Genomic DNA, 19516 nt, shown 5'->3' on the forward strand with positions numbered 1-19516 from the left:
GTCTCTGGTTCCTGTTTTGTGTTTAGCTTTCACAGCATCCAGCTCAGTACCTATGTAAATTGGGTATTTTTTTTTTAATATTTTATTTATTTATTTGACAGACAGAGATCACAAGGAGGCAGAGAGGCAGGCAGAGAGAGAGGAGGAAGCAGGCTCTCTGCGGAGCAGAGAGCCCCATGCTGGGCTCTATCCCAGGACCCTGGGATCATGACCTGAGCCGAAGGCAGAGGCTTTAACCCACTGAGCCACCCAGGCGCCCCTAAATTGGGTATTTTATTATTAAACTGCTGTTCGCAGTGGCAATGATGAAATGACTACAACATATAATAGGAATTCTTTTGGTGGGAAAAGTGAGAAAGTAATGTTTTTACAGTGCTGGGAGTGAAATGAAGTAATAGTGTCCCATTCTAATAAAAAAGAGATGGGATGGTACCCTGCTCCGATCATTAGTCAACCTATCCTCTCGGAATCTGCGTGTATTTAATGAAAACGAGGAGAACAGAAGTATGCTTCAGCTTTTGGGAAAGTTTAATAAGCTCTCATTTTTCAATTCCCATTCCATTACCAGACTTGAAAGCTAGTGATGTTCTCTACTGAGAAGGTAACGTAAGGGTACCGAGCAGAAGAGATGATACCCTTCCTTCAGAAGAGCTCCCAAACTAAGTAATTTGTTGTGCCTAATTCCTGGTTGTCCAAAGCAATGTGGAATACACATTTATCCAGTATAAACTAATTTTATCCATTATTGACTTCCAGGCTTCCTCTAAGAAAATTCCTCAGTGAAGATAAAATATATAACCATCTTTTTTTTTGATACTTGCTGTGTTAAATATTTAGATTTGTATATAAGCAAATTATATAACTGATAATTCTTTATTACTAAAGGTTATTTACATATGTGTTTAAGGCACAATAAAAAATAAATTACAATACAAAAGTTATCTTTAGGAAGAAGATACTGAACAACAGGGTCATATTAACCCCTGAATAATATTTAGCCAAGACACAAGCTACAAGTTTTACTGGAAAAGACTTTCCATGAGTTTTTAACCACTTCTTCATTACACTTATGGAATATCATCCAAGCCAACTGTTTGGAAAAAATATGTTATTTTCAAAGGTTGAATTATGGAGAAAAGTAGAAAATGTGAGTTAAAGATAGCATAAACCTTAAATCTAACTTTTAGTTTCAAAATTAAGTATTAAAACTACTTTTCAGTGTAATAGACAAAATAAGACAGGTACAGAATGAATTCAGAATCAAGGTTCATGTGTAAATTGTACAAATTATTTTAAAAATACTCAAAAAAATCAAAGTTCAGCATGTTTAAATACAGGTAACCCATCTGAAAATTCCAGTTTGTTAAAAGAAAGAACACTTTTGTCCCAGTCAGTAAAACCCGAAAATATTAGACTATAAAGATGGGGGAGAAGGGCAACTAAACTTTCAGAAGTTTTGTACATTTTGAATAAATGCTGCTCTAGCTTGGGATTGGAAAGACACTGGGGATATTAAACACTTTAAAAAGCACTCTTCTTTCTGAAGCCCACTTAGAAAGTTTGTTTTCTATACAGTATAAAGGAAAAAACAAAGTTAGTTTCATATTGTTAGTTTTGGTATTTCTTTGCCCCATACCCAATCTTCCCTCCCACAAAGTAAGGAAGTAAATTAAAGCAAAATAAAATAAGATAAAGAAAAGGAGAAAATAAATAATATCATACAGTTCTCAGAGCTTTTTATATAACATTATACAAAATTATCATCACTTAGGGTTGATTTTTTTCACCAGCCCTAAATTTTTACAGTCATAATTTACTATTTCAGAATCCTCCCGTGTAACTGCTTAATGATTCCATTCTTCAAGTGAGCATAGATTTTGCTCTGTTGTTATAAAATAACTGAGTAGTAGTAAGCTAAGCAGCAGTCACCATTCATGAAAAACCTGCACTATGGGTTGTTTTTCACAACACAGAAAAAAAAGGTGACAAGTAATTCATCCTGGGGTGGCACTTGTCAATCTACAAGCATTTATAAACTTTTCTAGCTACTCTGTAATTTAGATTTGTGCTATTATAAAACTTGGATCAACAAAACAAAAAACAAACATCATCTAGGATACTGAAAGAAAGTCAATAAAACAAGATGTGTCCCATCCTTAAGGATAGCCACAAAAAAATCAAACTGTTCTTTAACAGTTTGAATTTAAGATTTCCTGTTAATCAATCAAAAATAGCTGGGAGAATTAGCTCACTTTTAATTAAAAGTGAAAAGGAAAGAGTAAACACATTAACTTTAGTAGCAAAAGTACTATTCTAAAGAAACTAACATGTTAAAGGAAATGTCATGACAGACACATTGGCTTTCATCTCATTGGATACCAATGTATGTGTGTACAATTAATCATCCACAAGGAGTGTCTAAGGGCAAAAATATAGCTTCTTAGTACAAAAGGTTAATAATGAGCATTTGAAAAATATTTGCACTTTGAAATTAAATAAAACCTTAGTAATAGTTTGTGTGTGAGTTTGATATCTGCCAGCTCCAGAGAGATGTTGCTCCTCGAGATGGTTATGTACAGCAGAGCTGGTTGGAAGCCAGGTCACAACTGGAAAAGCCAAAGAAATCTTCCATTAACTTCAACTTATCCTAGGGTTCTTGTTCTTGGGAATCTTCAGCTTCCTGAAATATAAAAGCTTAAATTGATAACACATTTGGGAAGAGTGCAGAGAGGTACCTGGAGTTACAAACTATATATTATTAGGCATGTTCTCCCCTGTGAAGGAAAATATTCTTAATGTACTTGTTCTCCTCCTAATTCACCTTTTAAAATGTGTTTCTGATCCTTATATACTTCTCAGTGTCAGTATCGTGAATTCATAGCCTCTGCCTTCCATGGATATTTGGAAGACCCATAGCGCACGCACACACATGCATGCCTTCTCTTTCTCTCTCTCTCTCTCTCTCTGTCCTCTTTTATTATAAACAAAATCAAGCACATAGAAAAATAGAAAAGACAGTGTTTAGAATTTACCCATCATCTAATTTTAAAGCATTTTTTGCACTATTTGCCATATATTTATTTGGTTTTTAATTTGTTACATATAAGCATATATAAATTTATATCTAATAAATGTATATTACATATAAATGTATACTTAAGATAGGGACATTTTTCTCTGTAACCATAATACTTTTATTATACCTAATAAAATTAACAGTAATTCCCTAATATTATCCATATTCAAACTTTTCAAAGACTCCCATTGTCCCCCCCCCAAATCTTCTTACAACTGGTTTGTTCAAACCTAGTATCCATCCAGTGAGGACATCCAGTCACACTGCACTTGATTGTGTTAGTTCCTTAAATTTCTTTTCATTTCCATCTTCATTTTCCATGACCCTGACCGTTAGACCCTTTTGGTATCCTAGATGATGTTTGTTTCTTGTTTTGTTGATTCAAGTTTTATAAAAACCATATCTGCTTGGTTTTAAAAAGGCAACCGCCCTCAGTAAAATCTCTCTCTGATATCACATTCTTCTGGTTTTACAAATTCTTCTGGTTTTACAACAGAATAATTTCTTTCCATATTCTGTTTTATAAATCCTTGAGGTCTTTCCCTGAACATTAGGCTACAAAAATGTGACTCTTTTTGCAAATTATAATAGTGGACTTACTTCAGAAAATAGAAAAAATTCTGATCATACAAAAAATAAGTCATCCTACCCTTTAAGCACAATAAACCTGAAAACGGGGGCACCTGGGTGACTCAGTGGGTTAAGCCTCTGCCTTCGCCTCAGGTCATGATCTCAGGGTCCTGGGATCGAGCCCCCCATGGGGCTCTCTGTTCAGCAGGGAGCTTGCTTCTCCCCTCTCTCTCTGCCTGCCTCTCTGCCTACTTGTGATCCCTCTCTCTCTGTGTGTCAAATAAATAAATAAAATCTTTTTTAAAAACCCTGAAAGGGCGCCTGGGTGGCTCAGTGGGTTGAGCCGCTGCCTTCGGCTCAGGTCATGATCTCAGGGTCCTGGGATCAAGTCCCGCATCGGGCTCTCTGCTCAGCGGGGAGCCTGCTTCCCTCTCTCTCTCTCTGCCTGCCTCTCTGTCTACTTGTGATCTCTCTCTGTCAAATAAATAAATAAAATCTTTAAAAAAAAAAAACCCTTGAACGGGAAAATAAAACTATACTGTACTAAAATTAGATTCATAATTCCAATAACTAGATGAATGGAGTTGAAATCAATTCCAAGTAGTATAAAAGTCCTGTCAAAATGTCAGACATATCTATTGAGTCATTCTCTTGATGCACGATTGGTTTACAACAAAATAAAACAAGCAGATATCACTTCTTTCATTTAAAAAAATAAAGATTTATTTACATGTTGAAAGTGAATTATTCTTGGTCGTGGTAAACATACCCACAAACCCTTGAATAATCTTAGAATTCTCCCATCATCAATGGCCGTATGGTCTAACAGCCTCATCCTTTGCACAAAACCCAAAGAGGAAGCTGTCCATAACACTAGTAGAAGACTTATATCTCCCTGACCCGGCTTCTCCAGTTTCATGCAGGAAATACCTAACAGTCCTAAAATCTGGGAGATCCACATTAGAGATGGGCCAGACGAGAAAGCTAAGGAAAGAAATCAACTCATTTATGAGCCTCACCATCTAAGAATGTTAGTCTGTGTCTTCTAAATAAATGGAGACCTTTTTTTCTTGATTGAGCCTTTCCTCTTCTTTTCTGTAACAAAGAAGTAGAAACCAATGTCAGGTGAAAATGATAAGAAGCAAAGGAGGCAAGTCTTAGAAAGCAAGCTCCGGGCGATGTATTTTCTCCCATATTTTGGAAAGCATTACCTGCATCTGGGAACAGATCCAAGCTTACAGAAAGCTATGCCACTAGTGCCATCTATCTAATAATACACATGCCTCCACATGACCCTGGGTCTCTGAACTTCTACATGCCTCAGAATACTTTTAGATGGGAACCTGAAGGAGGTAAAGCAGACACCTTAGTTTATCATTAGTATCCGGCCTCTAATTCCATTCCTTATTCAGAAAAGAAAAAAGAAAAAGTTCTGTGTTGACCTAAAAGCCATCTTTATTGCTTTGTGGTCAATCTCTAATGTCAGAGTTGGCTTCATTGGGCATCTTAAAATCAATTCTTTTTACTTCAGTAAATATTTCTTTAGGAAAAGAAACAAACAGTGCTGGGACAACTGAAAAACTGCAATTGCAAAAGAATGAATTTGGACTCCTACTTTACTCCATATACAAAAATTAACTCAAGGGGCACCTGGGTGGCTCAGTGGGTTAAAGCCTCTGCCTTCAGCTCAGGTCATGATCCCGGGGTCCTGGGATCGAGCCCCACATCAGGCTCTCTGCTCAGTGGGAAGCCTGCTTCCCCATCTCTCTCTGCCTGCCTCTCTGACTACTTGTGATCTCTGTCAAATAAATAAATAAAATCTTAAAAAATAATAATCATAAATCTTCAGGACCTTAGGTTAGCCAATGGTTTCTTAGGTATGACACCAATAGCAGAAGCAACAAAAGAAAAAAACTGATGATTGGGACTTCATCAAAATTAAAAAGTTCTGTGCTTCAAAGGACATGAAGAAGAAAGTGAAAAGGCAACCCACAAAAGACAAACCCAACTTGTAAATAGGCAAAATGTTTGAATAGATAGATCTCCAAATAAGATATGCAAATGGCCAATAAACACATGGAAGGATGCTTAACATCATTAGTCACTAGGAAAATGCAAATCAAAACCTCAGTGAGATACCACTCTACACCCAGTAGGTGGCTATAATCTAAAGGTCAGACAACAAGTGATGTCAAGGACACGGACCAGTTAGAAGCTCCTATGTTGCTGGTAGGAGTATACAATGATGTAGCGGTTTTAGAAGACAGTCTGGCAATTCCTCAAAAAGGTAAACATACAGTAACCATATGTTCCAACAATTCCAGTCCCAGGAGAGTTGAAAACACATGTCTATGCAAAAATTTATAAATAAATGTTCATAGCAGCATTAGTCATATTGGCCAAAAAGTAAAAAAAAAACCTAAAAGTCCATCAATTGAATGGATAACCAAGTGTGGTATGTACATGCAATGGAATATTATACAACCATAAGAAGGAATGTAGTACTCCTACTACTATATGCTCTACGTGGATGAACCTAAAATATTATGCTAAATCAAAGAAGCAGAAATTAGAGGCCACACTATATGATCATCCATTTACATGAATGTCCGGAGTAGGTATAGGAATGCTGGCCATGCTGACTCTATCTTTGACCCACCATCTTGTTGTAGTCTCCTTGATGACCTCTTCATGGCTACATGTTCTAGAGTAATGTATAAGATGTAATGTAAAAGTTAAATGTGAAAACTCCATACTCAACATTCCAAAACCAGAATATCCAGGGAGCCTGTTCTGGATTTCAACGGGCCCATTAAGATACTGGTGCAGAGGGCGCCTGGGTGGCTCAGTGGGTTAAGTCGCTGCCTTCGGCTCAGGTCATGATCCCAGGGTCCTGGGATCGAGTCCCGCATCGGGCTCGATGCTCAGCAGGAAGCCTGCTTCCCTTCCTCTCTCTCTGCCTGCCTCTCTGCCTACTTGCGATCTCTGTCTGTCAAATAAAATAAATAAAAATCTTTAAAAAAAAAAAAGATACTGGTGCAGATAACAGAGTTTTCTACAGAGGCACAGGTGGTGCCAGAAAGTCTGTTAAACGTTAGCAACCAATCACGTGTATCTGACACTCCCCCACACGTCCCGCTCCTTTAAAACCAGCAAATGAGGGTCACCTGGGTGGCTCAGTCAGTTAAGTGTCTGCCTTCAGCTCAGGTCGTGATCCCAAGGTCCTGCTTCTCCCTCTCCCTCTGCCTACCACTCTGCCTACTTGTGCTCTCTTTGTCAAACAAACAAACAAATAAATAAAACCAGCAAACTAAAGCATGGGACTTCTGAGGAGACTGCCTGTGCAGCTGTCCAGATGGCGGTCCTCTCGACCCCCCCTTCAGTAATCACTCAACATAAAACTCGGTGTATTCTGTATGGGGCTGCCTACTTCATTAATGTTTCAAAGTGCTTCCTCAGCTTGGGGGGCACTCTACATTCTCCTCACCTTTGAACAATATGCATATCCACAGAAAGATTAGTAGCTGCCACCAGCAGGTGGAGGGGACAATGGTAATAGCTAACGGGTATGGAGTTTCTTTTGCGGGTGCTGAAAATTCTGGCATTAGTGGTGATGGTCACACAACTTTGTGAACATTAAAAAGGTGAATATTTATGATAGGTCAATTTCATCTCAAAAACTATGAATTTATTGAGCACCTTCTATCAGCATGGCTGCCTTTCCTAGACACTGATTTGACCCCTGCTGACTGCCCAGCGATCCTCACAAATGTACACTTTACATTAAAAGTAAGGAATAGCCTAGAAAAGTAAGCAGATTCTGATAATATCAAATCCTCTATAATAAAGCCTATAACGAAATCTTCCATAACATTAAGAAAGCTTTTGTAGGGCACCTGGGTGGCTCAGTGGGTTAAGCTGCTGCCTTCAGCTCAGGTCATGATCTCAGGGTCCTGGGATTGAGCCCCGCATCGGGCTCTCTGCTCAGCGGGGAGCCTGCTTCCCCCTATCTCTCTGCCTGCCTCTCTGCCTACTTGTGATCTGTCAAATAAATAAATAAAATCTTAAAAAAAAAAGCTTTTGTAAAGTTACTAAATCACACCCCTAATTTATCCATCCTGTGAATTTAAATTTTTTACAAGACTTACTCAGAGGGAAGAACATCTGTTCAACAATCATTAAAATACCAAGAGTCATGATAGAAGAGTGTTAGAAGACTTCCCAGAACTGCCCAGCCTTACGGTTTTATCTCCACCACTTTATGAGCTCTCTCAGCCCATCGTTTCTTCCGGAAATGCTGGACGAGGACCACCACGATTACGATTATGACCATCAGTGCACAGGCAGAGCCAATGGCCAGGGCCAGGAAATAGATCTCAGAGAAGCGGACTGTAAGGAGAAAAGGCGGATCTCATGTTTCTAAAAAAAGAAGGGACGTGATGAAACCTAAAGTGAGAAGAAGGATGTATTTTCACCACTAAATGGAATCTTCCTTTCTCCTACCGTATGACCATGTGACCTCTAGGAACAATAAACAAGCCACATGAATTACTTTAGTGGTTCTCAAACTACGGTGCCAGGAGTAGCAGCAGAGCGCTCTTAAGAACTTTGAAATGAAAAAAAAATTTTTTCAAAAAGAATTTTGAAATGAAAATTATCAGGCGCCTGCTGAATGGCAGGGCGGGGCCCAGCAATCTGTTTTAACATGTCCTCCAGGTGATTCTGATGCAGCCTGAAACTTCCAGAACCACCGAGCCAGTTGAACCACTTTGTGGGGTAAGGTTAGTGCTGACCTCATCAAACCCAGAGCCGTTTCTCCTCAATTCCCTCTCACCTCTGGCATTCAGTCAGTCATTGATTCCAGCTTATTAAGGACCTACTATGTTCAGACACTGCAATGGAAATACAAAGCCAAAAAAGGCATTACCTTCAGGGAACTCTTGCCCACCCGGAGGATAGGCAAGTTAATCAGTAACTATAGTCTAGTAGATAAAATGATGCAAGAGGGAACCCAGAGGGAAAGGTCCCTAAACCAGGCAGAATCTGTGAAGCCTGGGTCTCTTGGCTCTTAGTCTGTTTTCTGATTTAAGCTTCAGTAAACCCAGGGTGCCTGGGTGGTTCAGTCCGTTAAGCATTTGCTTTCAGCTCAGGTCATGATCTCAGGGTCCTGGGATGGAGACCTGAATCCCTGCTCAGCGGGGAGTCTGCTTCTCCTTCTCCCTCTGTGCTGTCAAATAAATAAAATCTTTTTTTAGGGGCACCTGGATGGCTCAGTGGGTTAAGCCTCTGCCTTCGGCTCAGGTCATGAGCTCAGGGTCCTGGAATCGAGCCTCACATCAGGCTCTCTGCTCATCGGGGAGCCTGCTTCCCCCTCTTTCTCTGCCTACTTGTGATCTCTCTGTCAAATAAATAAATAAAATCTTTTTTAAAAAATATTTTTTTAAAGGGTTGCCTGGGTGGCTCAGTTGGTTAAGCATCTGCGTTCAGCTCAGGTCATGATTCCAGGGTCCTGGGACAGAGCCCTGCACTGGGCTTCCTACTCAGCAGGGAGCCTGCTTCTCCCTCTCCCTCTGCCTGCAGCTCTCCCTGCTTGTACTCTCTGTGTCAAACAAATTAATAAGATCTTTTTAAAAAATCGTTTTTTTAATTAAATAAATAAACTTCAGTAAACCCTCAGCGCCAGAAAAGACATTAGAAAAAATGTCTAAAAAAATAAAAAATAAAATTAAAATTAAAAAAAAGAAAAATGTCTAGCCCAGGGGTTTCCGGCCTGGAGTCCATGAAGGAGGATGGGGAGAAAGGGGGGCCACAAGTCCACAAACCCCATGTCATATTATGTGTATGTGTACATTTTTGTGGGAAGCAGAGTTGCAGATTTCATTAGATTCTCAGAGCAGTGATCACCGTATGTTTAAGAACCACATGTTCTTGTCTAACCTGTTCATGCAGGTTAGATGCAGATGAATTCAGAAACTGAGGTCCCAGGACATTCTATTATTCCTTTCAGTATTCAAATGACTTCTCCAAGGTCACAGAGCTCTATTGATGGGCCCTAAGGATGATACTAGGAATGAAAGGAGGAAAAACCCTACCACGTTACAGGCTTATATATTTTGGGTAGTAATATGTGTTGGTTAAGAGCATGTACCAGAGTGAATTAGGTCCAGATACCAGCTCTACCATTTAGTAGTTGTGTGATTTGGGGTAATTAACTTATTTGAGTCTCAGTTTCTTCAAGGTATTAAGCAGGGGTAACAATATCCATTTCTTGAGTTCTTATTTTTAAAAAATCTATTCCTGGGATGCCTGGCTGGCTCAGTCAGAAGAGTGCACAACTCTTGATCTCAGGGTTGTGAGTTCAAGCCCCACATTGGGTGTAGTAACCACTAAAATAAGTAAACTAAAAAAAAAATTGTATAAATTGTTCCATGGTGTGTCTACATGTAATAAACACTCAATCTGTGGTCACTATTATCATTTTCAATGCAAACATATTTTATTCAGTGCAGGTGAGAATCTAGGGAATTTTTACATCTATTACATCTATTATCTCATTTTATCCTCACCATAATCCTCGCTCTATTATTCTTAGTGTAAGGAGAGAAAGGAAAGATTTATTGACAGTTGGTAAATGATAACAGTGGCTCAAACCCAGATTTACACCTCTGAAGTTTTATGGTCTTTGCTTTTTATTATCTGGCTCGGTTCCCGGGTTTGCCTTTATAGGATTGCAAGCGATACGGTGCATTCGTACAGCTTTGGAGTTAAAAGATGCTTGGGTTTGAGTTCTACATGGCTTGGGTTTGAGTTCTACATGAATCTGTACAAGTGACTTAATCTCTGGGAGCCTCAGTTTCTTCATTAGTAAAATGGAGAGCACTGAGAGCACAATAAACTGATGTGATATATAAAGATGGAAATATACAAAACCGCTGGCATGTTGCAGGACTTAATAAAGGAGAGCTTTCGATATTGGTATATGCCGCCTGGCATGGCACATTTTAAATGAGCTAGTGTGTTGGGGCACCTGGGTGGCTCAGTGGGTTAAAGCCTCTGCCTTCGGCTAAGGTCATGATCCCAGGGCCCTGGGATCGAGCCCCGCATCAAGCCCCGCATCGGGCTCTCTGCTCAGTGGGGAGCCTGCTTCCTCCTTTCTCTCTCTCTGCCTGCCTCTCTGCCTGCTTATGATCTCTGTCTGTCAAATAAATAAATTAAATCTTAAAAAAAAAAAAATGAGCTAGTGTGGGTCCAGTGTGGGACAGTGCCTGACACAGAATAGGTACTCAATACATATCTGGAGAATAAATGAGTGAATGAACGGATCTGATGTTAGCCTTTTACCAGAGAATTGCTTCCTTTCCGTTTTACAGTCTCAATGCCATTTCTGTAACAGATTCCCTCCTCAGTTTGCTTAACTCTCTGTTTCTTTCCACAGCCAAACAAAGCCTTTCTCTTTTTACCCCTCAACTCCTCAATCTCCCTCTGTAGATTGCGGATCTGAAGGGCTAGCCCCGCTCTCCACCCTTTTAGCCATCACAAAAGATTACCCCCCTCTTTTCAACATGTTCTCACCCTTCCCCAAACCGTTCCCCACCAACCCCACACAACCTACCAGTGTGCACAACGCTGAGCCGAATCTCCCCTATCAGCCCATCAACGTCAGGTGGGTTCTTCACCTGGCAGGTGTATGTCCCATTGTCATCAAACTGCAGCTTCCACAGGATGATGGAGACGTCATACCGCTCAGGGTTCCCGTCCCACACCACCCGATCCTTGAAACGCCCGCTCATGGGTTTGAAGGGATCCACGTGGTAGTAGAATACCTAGAAGGCAGAAGCAGCCAAAAGTCTTCTTCAGTAGTGGGCAAGAAGGCTGAGGTGGAGTTAGCCAGACTCATTGCCCCATCTGCAGGTCTCTGCCTAGAATCTCCTGCTCTCAGGGCGCCTGGGTGGCTCAGTCATTGAGCATCTGCCTTCCGCTCCAGTCATGATCCAGGGTCCTGGGATGGACCCCAGCACTGGGCTCCCTGCTTGGCGTGACGCCTGTTTCTCCCTCTCCCACTCCCACTTCTCCTGCATGTGCTCTCTCTTGCTGTCAAATAAATAAATAAAATCTCAAAAAAAAAAAAAAAAAAGAAAGAAAGAACATCTTGCTTTCCCACTGATGGGCCTCGCAGTTCTGTCTCTGTCCCAAGAATTGTTTCTCAGCTTTGCCCTGCACTTGTTGCTAAGAAAAGCAAAGGGAGGGCGAGGAGAAACAAACTGGCTTATTCTCCCAACCAAGGTCCCCCGGCCAATGACAATAATCTACTTACAAACTGCTCAGGCCCCCCATCTCGAGGCCGGAAGTTCCAGGTCACCGTCAGAGCATCACCCACGGGCACAAAGCTGGAGAAAGTGCACTTTAACCGAACATCTGTCCCGTTGACAGCCTCCAGCGCTTGGGAGGTATAAATTTCCACCGCAGCTATCGGCCAAAGGGCCGCCGCCAAGAAAAGAAAAAGGGAAGATGTGTATTAAGAGAATTTCTGGGGACACTGCCAAAATAAATGTCCGAGCGAGGCACGAAACCAGAGATGCCCCAGCTCTCAAACTTACTTCATCCTGAGTCTGCATACTCCCACCTACGTGCCCCTGGGACCTTCCCATGCCCCCTGGGACCTTCCCATGCCGTAGAACAACTAAGAATACCATTCAGCGAGCCTTCTTAGTGCCCTCACTTTCTCCAGGGCACCATACCCCAGCCTTGGGGTACCCCCTTCAAGCTGTTCTAAGGAACTACAGATGTCGGTAAATAAAATTGAAAGCAGAAACAAACAAATCAAAACTAATCATAACATGAATCAGACATGGATTCAGATTAAACATTATGTAGCGTGTGAATCATGGTCCCCTAGAAGTTTTCCGGACAGGGTCCTTCTTACGTCATGATGTCACACTGTTGGTAGCCTTCTGCGGAAACTGAGTTCATCAACCCCCGCCAGATTCTGCTTGCACCCCTGGAATGTCTATACCACATGGCTTTTTTTGGTTTTTTGTTTTTTGTGGTTTTTTGTTGTTGTTTTTTTACCATGACATTTACACTGAGAACTCGCACGTTGGGGCAGTTTCAAAATTACGGAGGGGGAGGGGAGGGTCCTCTCTCCTTAAATTCTCTGCTTTTCCAGGGCTGCTGCGAGTCCCCGATGAGACTCACACACAGAAATCCTGGTGCCAAGTCTTGCCTGCAGTGGGAGGTTGAGAGCAGCCAGACGGAAAAAAAGAAAAAAGGCTTGTAACCTGAGATAAAAAAGCCCTCTCTGTGCGGGAATCACCAGCCGCCGAAACACACCTAAACCTGTTTGTCCGAAATCTGTTCTCCAAAAACAAGCCACCAACTTCAGTTTTCAGTAAAGTCAAAACCAGAACGCACAGCCACTGTGGCTCAGGCTCCCCCACAAAGCTCTTGCGACTTCGGAGACACTTAGCTAACTCTCTGGGGTAGGCAGGGAAGGAGCAGAGGCTGAGAGAAGCCCGCAGGCCCTTACCTGTGAGCTGTACGCCAAGGAGAAGCAGCCCAGCACGCGAAGGGCTCTTGCCATACATGAGGGAACCCAGCCCTGGCCGCGGAGACCAGACCGGGCAGACCGAGGGCTCCAGCAGCCTGCCAAGGCCACTGGTAAGAACAGAACTGCGCTGCTCCCCAGAGAGAAGAGCCAGCCCCTCACCTACTGGGAGGCTGAGCGCCAGTGCCTCTGACTCACCCCTGCTCCGCTGCAGCACTTTGCTGGAATGATAGGTGGGGCCTCAGCTCCCTACTGCCCTCCTCCTTTCCTCCCTCCCGCTTTCTGTGCTACAGGCAGTCTGCACTTCATTCCAAACCCTGCAGTCCACTCTCTACTTTCCAGTTCCTCTGATGGGGTTCTGGCCTCTGGATGTCCTCAGAACCAGCCAGAGGATGTGATACCAATCTGAAACGTCCCAGGCTGCTTTGGGTCTGGCCCCCCACACACACCGGTTTTTTCTAAGCAGGCTTCCCGCCCACCTGGGAAGTGATTGTTGAAATCACCTCGCAATGATTCTGCTTCCCCAGCACCTCCCTGGGGCCACGGGAGCCTAGACCGGATTCCCGACTCCAAAGCACTCCGAATGCCTTAAGGCCCTCTCCGACAAAAAGTCCTCCAGTTTTATGCCCTCAGTTTTTAGTCGAACATTAGCACAAGGATCTCTGTGCCTTTTCTAGTTTGTAGCTTTCTCCAGACACCCACCTAAAATAAACCGGCCCAAACACATCTCCATGTTTAATGATGCCTCCACTTTGAAGAACTTCAAGAAGAAGCAGGACAACAACCTTGCCCACGTAAGCTACTAGCTCAACCCAGTTCACCTCCCCAATATTCCCATGAAGTGTTGTTAAGAGGATACTAAGAGCCCAGAGAAGGTAAGTGATTTGCCCAATGTTGCACAGCTGGTAAAAACCAGAACTTTTGTGACTCTTAAGTCTAATGCTCTTCCTGCAAAATTACACCCAGCGTGAACCATGGACGCAGAGGACTCTCAAGGAGAAAGTTTTCACAATAACTTTTCTGTGCCTCAGATTTCATCTGCCATTTTTAGGGCAGCCATCTGCCTAAAAAATCTGGAGAGCTGAGGAATTTAAATGAGAAAAGGTGCCTCCTTGTCTGGAAAGAGGGTGGCTAATTGTGACAGATCTACGAAGTAGGTCTCGAAACAGCCCCAGAAGACAAACGAAGGTTACACCTTGAATGAAGAAGCAGCTTGAGCAGGAATCTAACCCTGAGCAGAAAAGAATTACCCTAAATCCCCAGGTTAGCAACCCAGAAACTGAGGATTCCTATTAAACCCTGGAGCGGGGAAGTGGCCAGAAAATGGAGGAAGGGACAGGCTGACAGGAAAAGATAAAACTTCATAAAAAGGGAAGAAAATTCCACCAAGGGAGAGGCAGATTACAGAAGTGGAAAAGAAAAGCCAAAAAGAAAAGAAAAGCAGAGGCGCCTGGGTGGCTCAGTCGTGAGGCCTCTGCCTTAGGCTCAGGTCATGATCCCAGGGTCCTGGGATCAAGCCTTGCACTGGGTTCCCTGCTCAGCAGGAAGCTTGCTTCTCCCTCTCCCACTCCCCCTGCTTGTGTTCCCTCTCTCGCTGTCTCACTCTCTGTGTCAAACAGATGAATAAAATCAGAAAGAAAGAGAGAAAGAAAGAAAGGCAGCAGGAGAAAGATGTCATGACCCTAGAAGGAAGGAAGGGAGGGAGAGACAGGGAGAAGGGAGAGGGAGAGAGAGAAAGGGAGAGGAGGGAGGGAGAAAAAGAAAGGGAGAGGAGGGAGAAAGAGAAAGGGAGAGGAAGGAGAAAGGGAGGGAAGGAAAGAGGGGGGGAGGAAGGAAAGAAGGAAGGAAAAGAGAGAAAGAGAGAAAAACAGTGAACAACAAAAAACAGTTGCTAGAACAAAGAAACCCAGGGGCTACCCCAAATGAAGACCAGCGGTGTCTTAGCATGAATGTTTTATTAAGGTGAGTGTTCCTGAAAATAGAGTGGCTCCTTTGTCAGCTTCTAAGTCAGAGATCAACCAAAAATCAGCATGCTGGGGAAAATCTTAAAAATGGTGATGGGATAAAATAGAGACTCTGGGGTATGTAGGTCTGTAGAGCTCAGCTGCAGGAGCCTGAAAGAAAATGGGTGAAGGAAACGTGATCCTCTTTGTTGGCTTTTAACTTGCGGAGAGAAATGCAGCTCTCAAGGAAGGGGGTAGGTAGAGCCCGAGGTTTTGAAGTCTAGAGCAAACTGCAAAATTTGGTGAGAGGTAGAGTTACCAAAGAGCTCAAGGATACAGAGAAAAGCATCAGGGGAGGAATCAGGGCAGGCAGCCTGAACAAACCGCCTGTTGTCCGGAGCAGAAGAATCTCTCCCCCAGGTAGCCAGATGCCCTGGGAGCTGGCTGCCAGCCCTGCTCTGAGGGTCAGCAGCCGCCCAGATCCCATTCTTTAGCAGAGTTCAAGTTCCGGGCTTTGTGCCCAGCAACGCCCAATTCCTTCCTTCCAGTGAACGGGAGTGGCTCCAGAGTCACCCAGTTCCCCTCCTTGGGAGGGGAGGGAGGAGACCAATGGCTTGACGCCTTGTCAAGAAAACACTTGAGTTAAGAAGGACATTTGCCCCTGAGTCCCCAGGGTGCCCGTCAGTGGGGCTATGATCAAAACTGGAGGCTTCTAGGTAAGGTCTAAAATGCACTTAGTCCCTAGGCAAATGGGAGAAAAGGAAGAAGAGAGAAGTTTCCAGAAACATCACTTTTTTCCTAAACTTTTCCAGAGAAAAATCCTGATTTTTGTTAAAATAGATGGCGTACCAATGGTTTTGAAAGTACCTCATCTGTCCCAACTGCCTACATGTTTCCCAAAAATATTTCCTTTTTTCTTTTTTCTTTTTTTAAGATTGTATTTATTTGAGAGAGCGAGAGAGAGTGAGAGAGCACGAGAGGAGAGACGGTCAGAGGGAGAAGCAGACTCCCCGTGGAGCTGGGAGCCCGATGCGGGACTGGATCCCAGGGCTCCAGGATCATGACCTGAGCTGAAGGCAGATGCCCAACCAACTGAGCCACCCAGGTGCTCCCAAAAATATTTCTAATGGGGTACCTAGAAACCCACTGGGGAGGAGGAAGCGCACCGGGGTCGGGGGCTCAAAAGTCAAGAAGGACAACTCGGTGTCTGTAAAAGTTGTCATATTAACACCCAAGGCAAAAATGTGGTTTTTCTCACAAGATGAAATCACCAAGGGAAACAAATGATTTAGCTCTTGGGTGGTTCAGATAAAGTGTCTGTTTACTCAAAACTTCCTGTCGGCATGTTTCCTTATTAGGAAAGATTATATTTAATTTTTGTTCTATGTCAGGCAAGACATAAAGTAGACTAAGATATTTCTGCCTGGGGAGAAAAATTGGAGTCCAAAGAAGATTGGAAGATTGGGAGGTACAGTGTGTATGTTAACAAATAATTACCGTATTAGTGACGAGAGAGAGAGAGAGAGAGAGAGAGAGAGTGAGTGAGGAGGGAGGGGCAGAGAGAATCCCAAGCAGACTCCACACCCAGCATGAGCCCGATGTGGGGCTCAATCTCATGACCCTGAGATCATGACCTGAGCCTACATCAAGCGTCAGACCTTAACCGACTGAGCCACCCAGAACTCCCGAAATGGGTCCTTAAAGGATAAATGAGAATTCTGGAGAGAGAGGAAAAACAGAGTTTCTCTTGTTGAAACAAACGGAAGGGGGGTAAACAGGAAATATGGTCTCCACGGGACCTACAAATGATTTCTCAACCCAGTGCTCAGGGAGGAGTGGCAGGTCAGGAGGCTGGAAAGAGAGGCTGGGCCCAGATATTGACGGTCCTCATTCTCCATCCTAGGGAGTATGGACTCAATCCTGACAAATACACCATTTGGAGGTAACTAAGATACAACCCAAAAAGGGTGGAATTACTTTGATATTTACCAGACCAATAAAAATAATGAGAAAAAGCCTTAGGACCTCGACCACCGCACACTCTAGTGACTTTCTCATACACCCCCTGGCCTAAGAGCCAGAATGAAAAGTCCCAACTTAATACCCATTTGCAGAAGACGCAGGGACTCCCAGCCACCCTTACCAACAGCAGGGCCAATCCATAACTCCTTTGTTTCCTGTTTTTGTTTTCTAAACTTCTGGTGAGCTTCTCAAAGATGGGGGTCAGGGGAGAGCTAGGATGTCAGAGTCCCCGATGAGAGGGGCGCTCTCAGCCCAAAAGAAGTGGTATGTTCCCCTTGGTCCTCCTTCTTGACTTGCTCTCCCTAGAGATATTCCAAAGCCAAGTCTGGATTTGAGACTGAGCTCTAATAGCTTAGAAAAACCATGGGCGGGGGTGGGGGGGAACCATGGGAGGACATGCCTTCCTATCTCTTCCCCCGCCTCCCCCCCAACCCATTCCTCCCACCCCCACCCCATCACCGCAGCTTAGATACTCCCCAGTAAAGCCTTGGGCTCCTTTCCTAATTATAGAGGAGGGCATCCTGCTCTTATTAATCGGCCCACAGAAGCGACTGTGAAGTTTAACCCTTCCTTTACTCTGAAGAGCTGCTAGAGGGATTTGCACGGGGCTGGAGAGATGGATGTCTTTGAAGATAACTGAAGGACCTCCCAGTTCACCGTAGGTACCACATCGAAATCATGGGTGAGAATTCATACCTGTGTCATGTTTACTGATGAATATAGCATCTTCTGGTTACCACGCCCAATTTCCACTCTTAGGAAATGAATTCATTTCCCAAGAAAAGATCCAGACACTTGTTTTTTTATTACTACGTAGTGGGAGACAGGAGGCCGGAGCTGGAATCCCACCGGCTTGGACCCAAATGCATGCTTGGCTGCTGACCAGCTGTGAGGCCTTGGGCAGGTGTTTCACTTTCTGTGCCTCAACCATGTCATATGCAAAATGAGACCAGTACTACCTGCCCAGAAGGCTGGGTGTAAGAATCTGATGAAATACTGTATTTAAATATACAGCTCTATGCTCGGTGCCCATCAAAAACAGCAAATTTGGTTGTTTGTGATTAGACTTAGTTACGATATTGCAAACTGCTCTCGTGACCACTTTGGGAGGAGGTCTGAGAGTTTCTCATCAAGCCAAGTTTCATATAAAGCTAACCACCATAGCAATTCCATCCTAGGTATTAATCCAAGAGAAATGAAGGTGTATAGCCACAGAAAGACTTATATGAGAATATCTGTAGAAGTTCTATTAAGACGAAGATTATCTGTTTTATTAAGATTAAGATTAAGGAGTGCCTGGGTGATTCAGTGGGTTAAGGCCTCTGCCTTCAGCTCAGGTCTCAAGGTCTCAGGGTCCTGGGATCGAGCCCCACATCGGGTTCTCTGCTCAGCAGGGAGCCTGCTTCCCCCTTCTCTGCCTGTCTCTCTGCCTACTTGTGATCTCTGTCTGTCAAATAAATAAATAGAATCTTTAAAAAAAATTAAGATTATCTGTCATCCCAAACTGGAAGCAGCCCAGGGATCCAGCAACAGAAAAATGGGTACTTCTGTAGAATGCTCATAGGATGGGCTACTACTCAGCAGTAAAAACAAACAAGCTTCTGATACATTCACCCACATGGATACATCTCAAAAATACAATGTTGACAAAATCAGTTAGATAGAAAGTAGTACCTACTCTTTGGTTCCATGTATGTGAAGTTCTAGGACAGGCAAAACTAATCTTTGGTGGAAAACATCCTAACAGTGTTTGCCCTTGGGAAAGTGGGGACAGGAGTTAATAGGAGGGGCACAAGGGAAATTTCTAGAGTGATATTAATGTTCTGCATCTTGATAGGAGTTTGGGTTACACAGACTTGTGCATTTGAAAAATCTCTTTGAATGGTATACATTTAACATTTTGTGTGTTTCATTATATGAAACTTTTATTCCAATATTTTTTTAAAATTACAAATATCAGACTCATTAATGTACACAGTGGAATGTGTCCTGTTGTCTGCAATTTAATTTTTTTTAAGATTTTATTTCTTTATTTTGAGAGAGAGAGAGCACAAACAGAGGGAATGGCAGAGGGATAAGGACAAGCAGACTTCCCACATCAGAAAAGTAAGGTGTGTTGATGGGTGGGTAGATGAAGGGATGGATAAGGAACGAGCAGATGCGTGACAAAACATGCATAATAAAATGTTACTTGAAGAAGCTAGGTGTTCAGTGTAAAATTCTTCCCATTTCTCTGCATGTTTGAAATCTTCATAGTGAGATGTTGGCAAAATCTATTCCCTCTTTGACCAAACATTAAGTAAATGTTTATGAAGTGTTTGAGATTCATTATTTAATTATTCATTATTCATTTACATTATG

At 42.9% G+C, this 19516-nt stretch overlaps 1 protein-coding gene and 1 long non-coding RNA gene across 6 annotated transcripts in view; both read right to left on the bottom strand.

The window, feature by feature from the left end:
• Positions 1–857: 857 nt before the first annotated feature.
• Positions 858–13512, bottom strand: MPZL2 (myelin protein zero like 2). 4 transcript variants are annotated; one of them, XM_047690289.1, is made up of 6 exons: positions 13173–13512; positions 11961–12130; positions 11259–11469; positions 7888–8035; positions 4666–4741; positions 858–2680 (listed from the first exon to the last, which is right to left on the bottom strand). In XM_047690289.1, exons 1-5 carry the CDS (start codon positions 13228–13230, stop codon positions 4678–4680), a joined length of 651 nt encoding a protein of 216 aa, XP_047546245.1. In that variant the 5' UTR covers positions 13231–13512; the 3' UTR covers positions 858–2680; positions 4666–4677. The 4 variants fall into 4 exon arrangements, with proteins under 4 accessions (XP_047546245.1, XP_047546248.1, XP_047546244.1 ...); XM_047690292.1 differs by lacking the exon at positions 858–2680 and having other exon boundaries at positions 4340–4741; positions 11961–12112; positions 13173–13505; XM_047690288.1 differs by lacking the exon at positions 858–2680 and having other exon boundaries at positions 4340–4741; positions 13173–13496.
• LOC125078158 (uncharacterized) overlaps positions 858–19516 on the bottom strand; it is a 28813-nt gene continuing 10154 nt past the window's right edge. For both annotated transcript variants that reach the window (XR_007120807.1, XR_007120806.1), the window contains exon 2: positions 858–2313. This is a non-coding gene — a long non-coding RNA (uncharacterized LOC125078158). The remainder of the gene's footprint in view (positions 2314–19516) is intronic.

The sequence above is a fragment of the Lutra lutra genome, chromosome 10 (genome assembly GCF_902655055.1).
Source record: "Lutra lutra chromosome 10, mLutLut1.2, whole genome shotgun sequence".
NCBI classification, from domain to species: domain Eukaryota; kingdom Metazoa; phylum Chordata; class Mammalia; order Carnivora; family Mustelidae; genus Lutra; species Lutra lutra.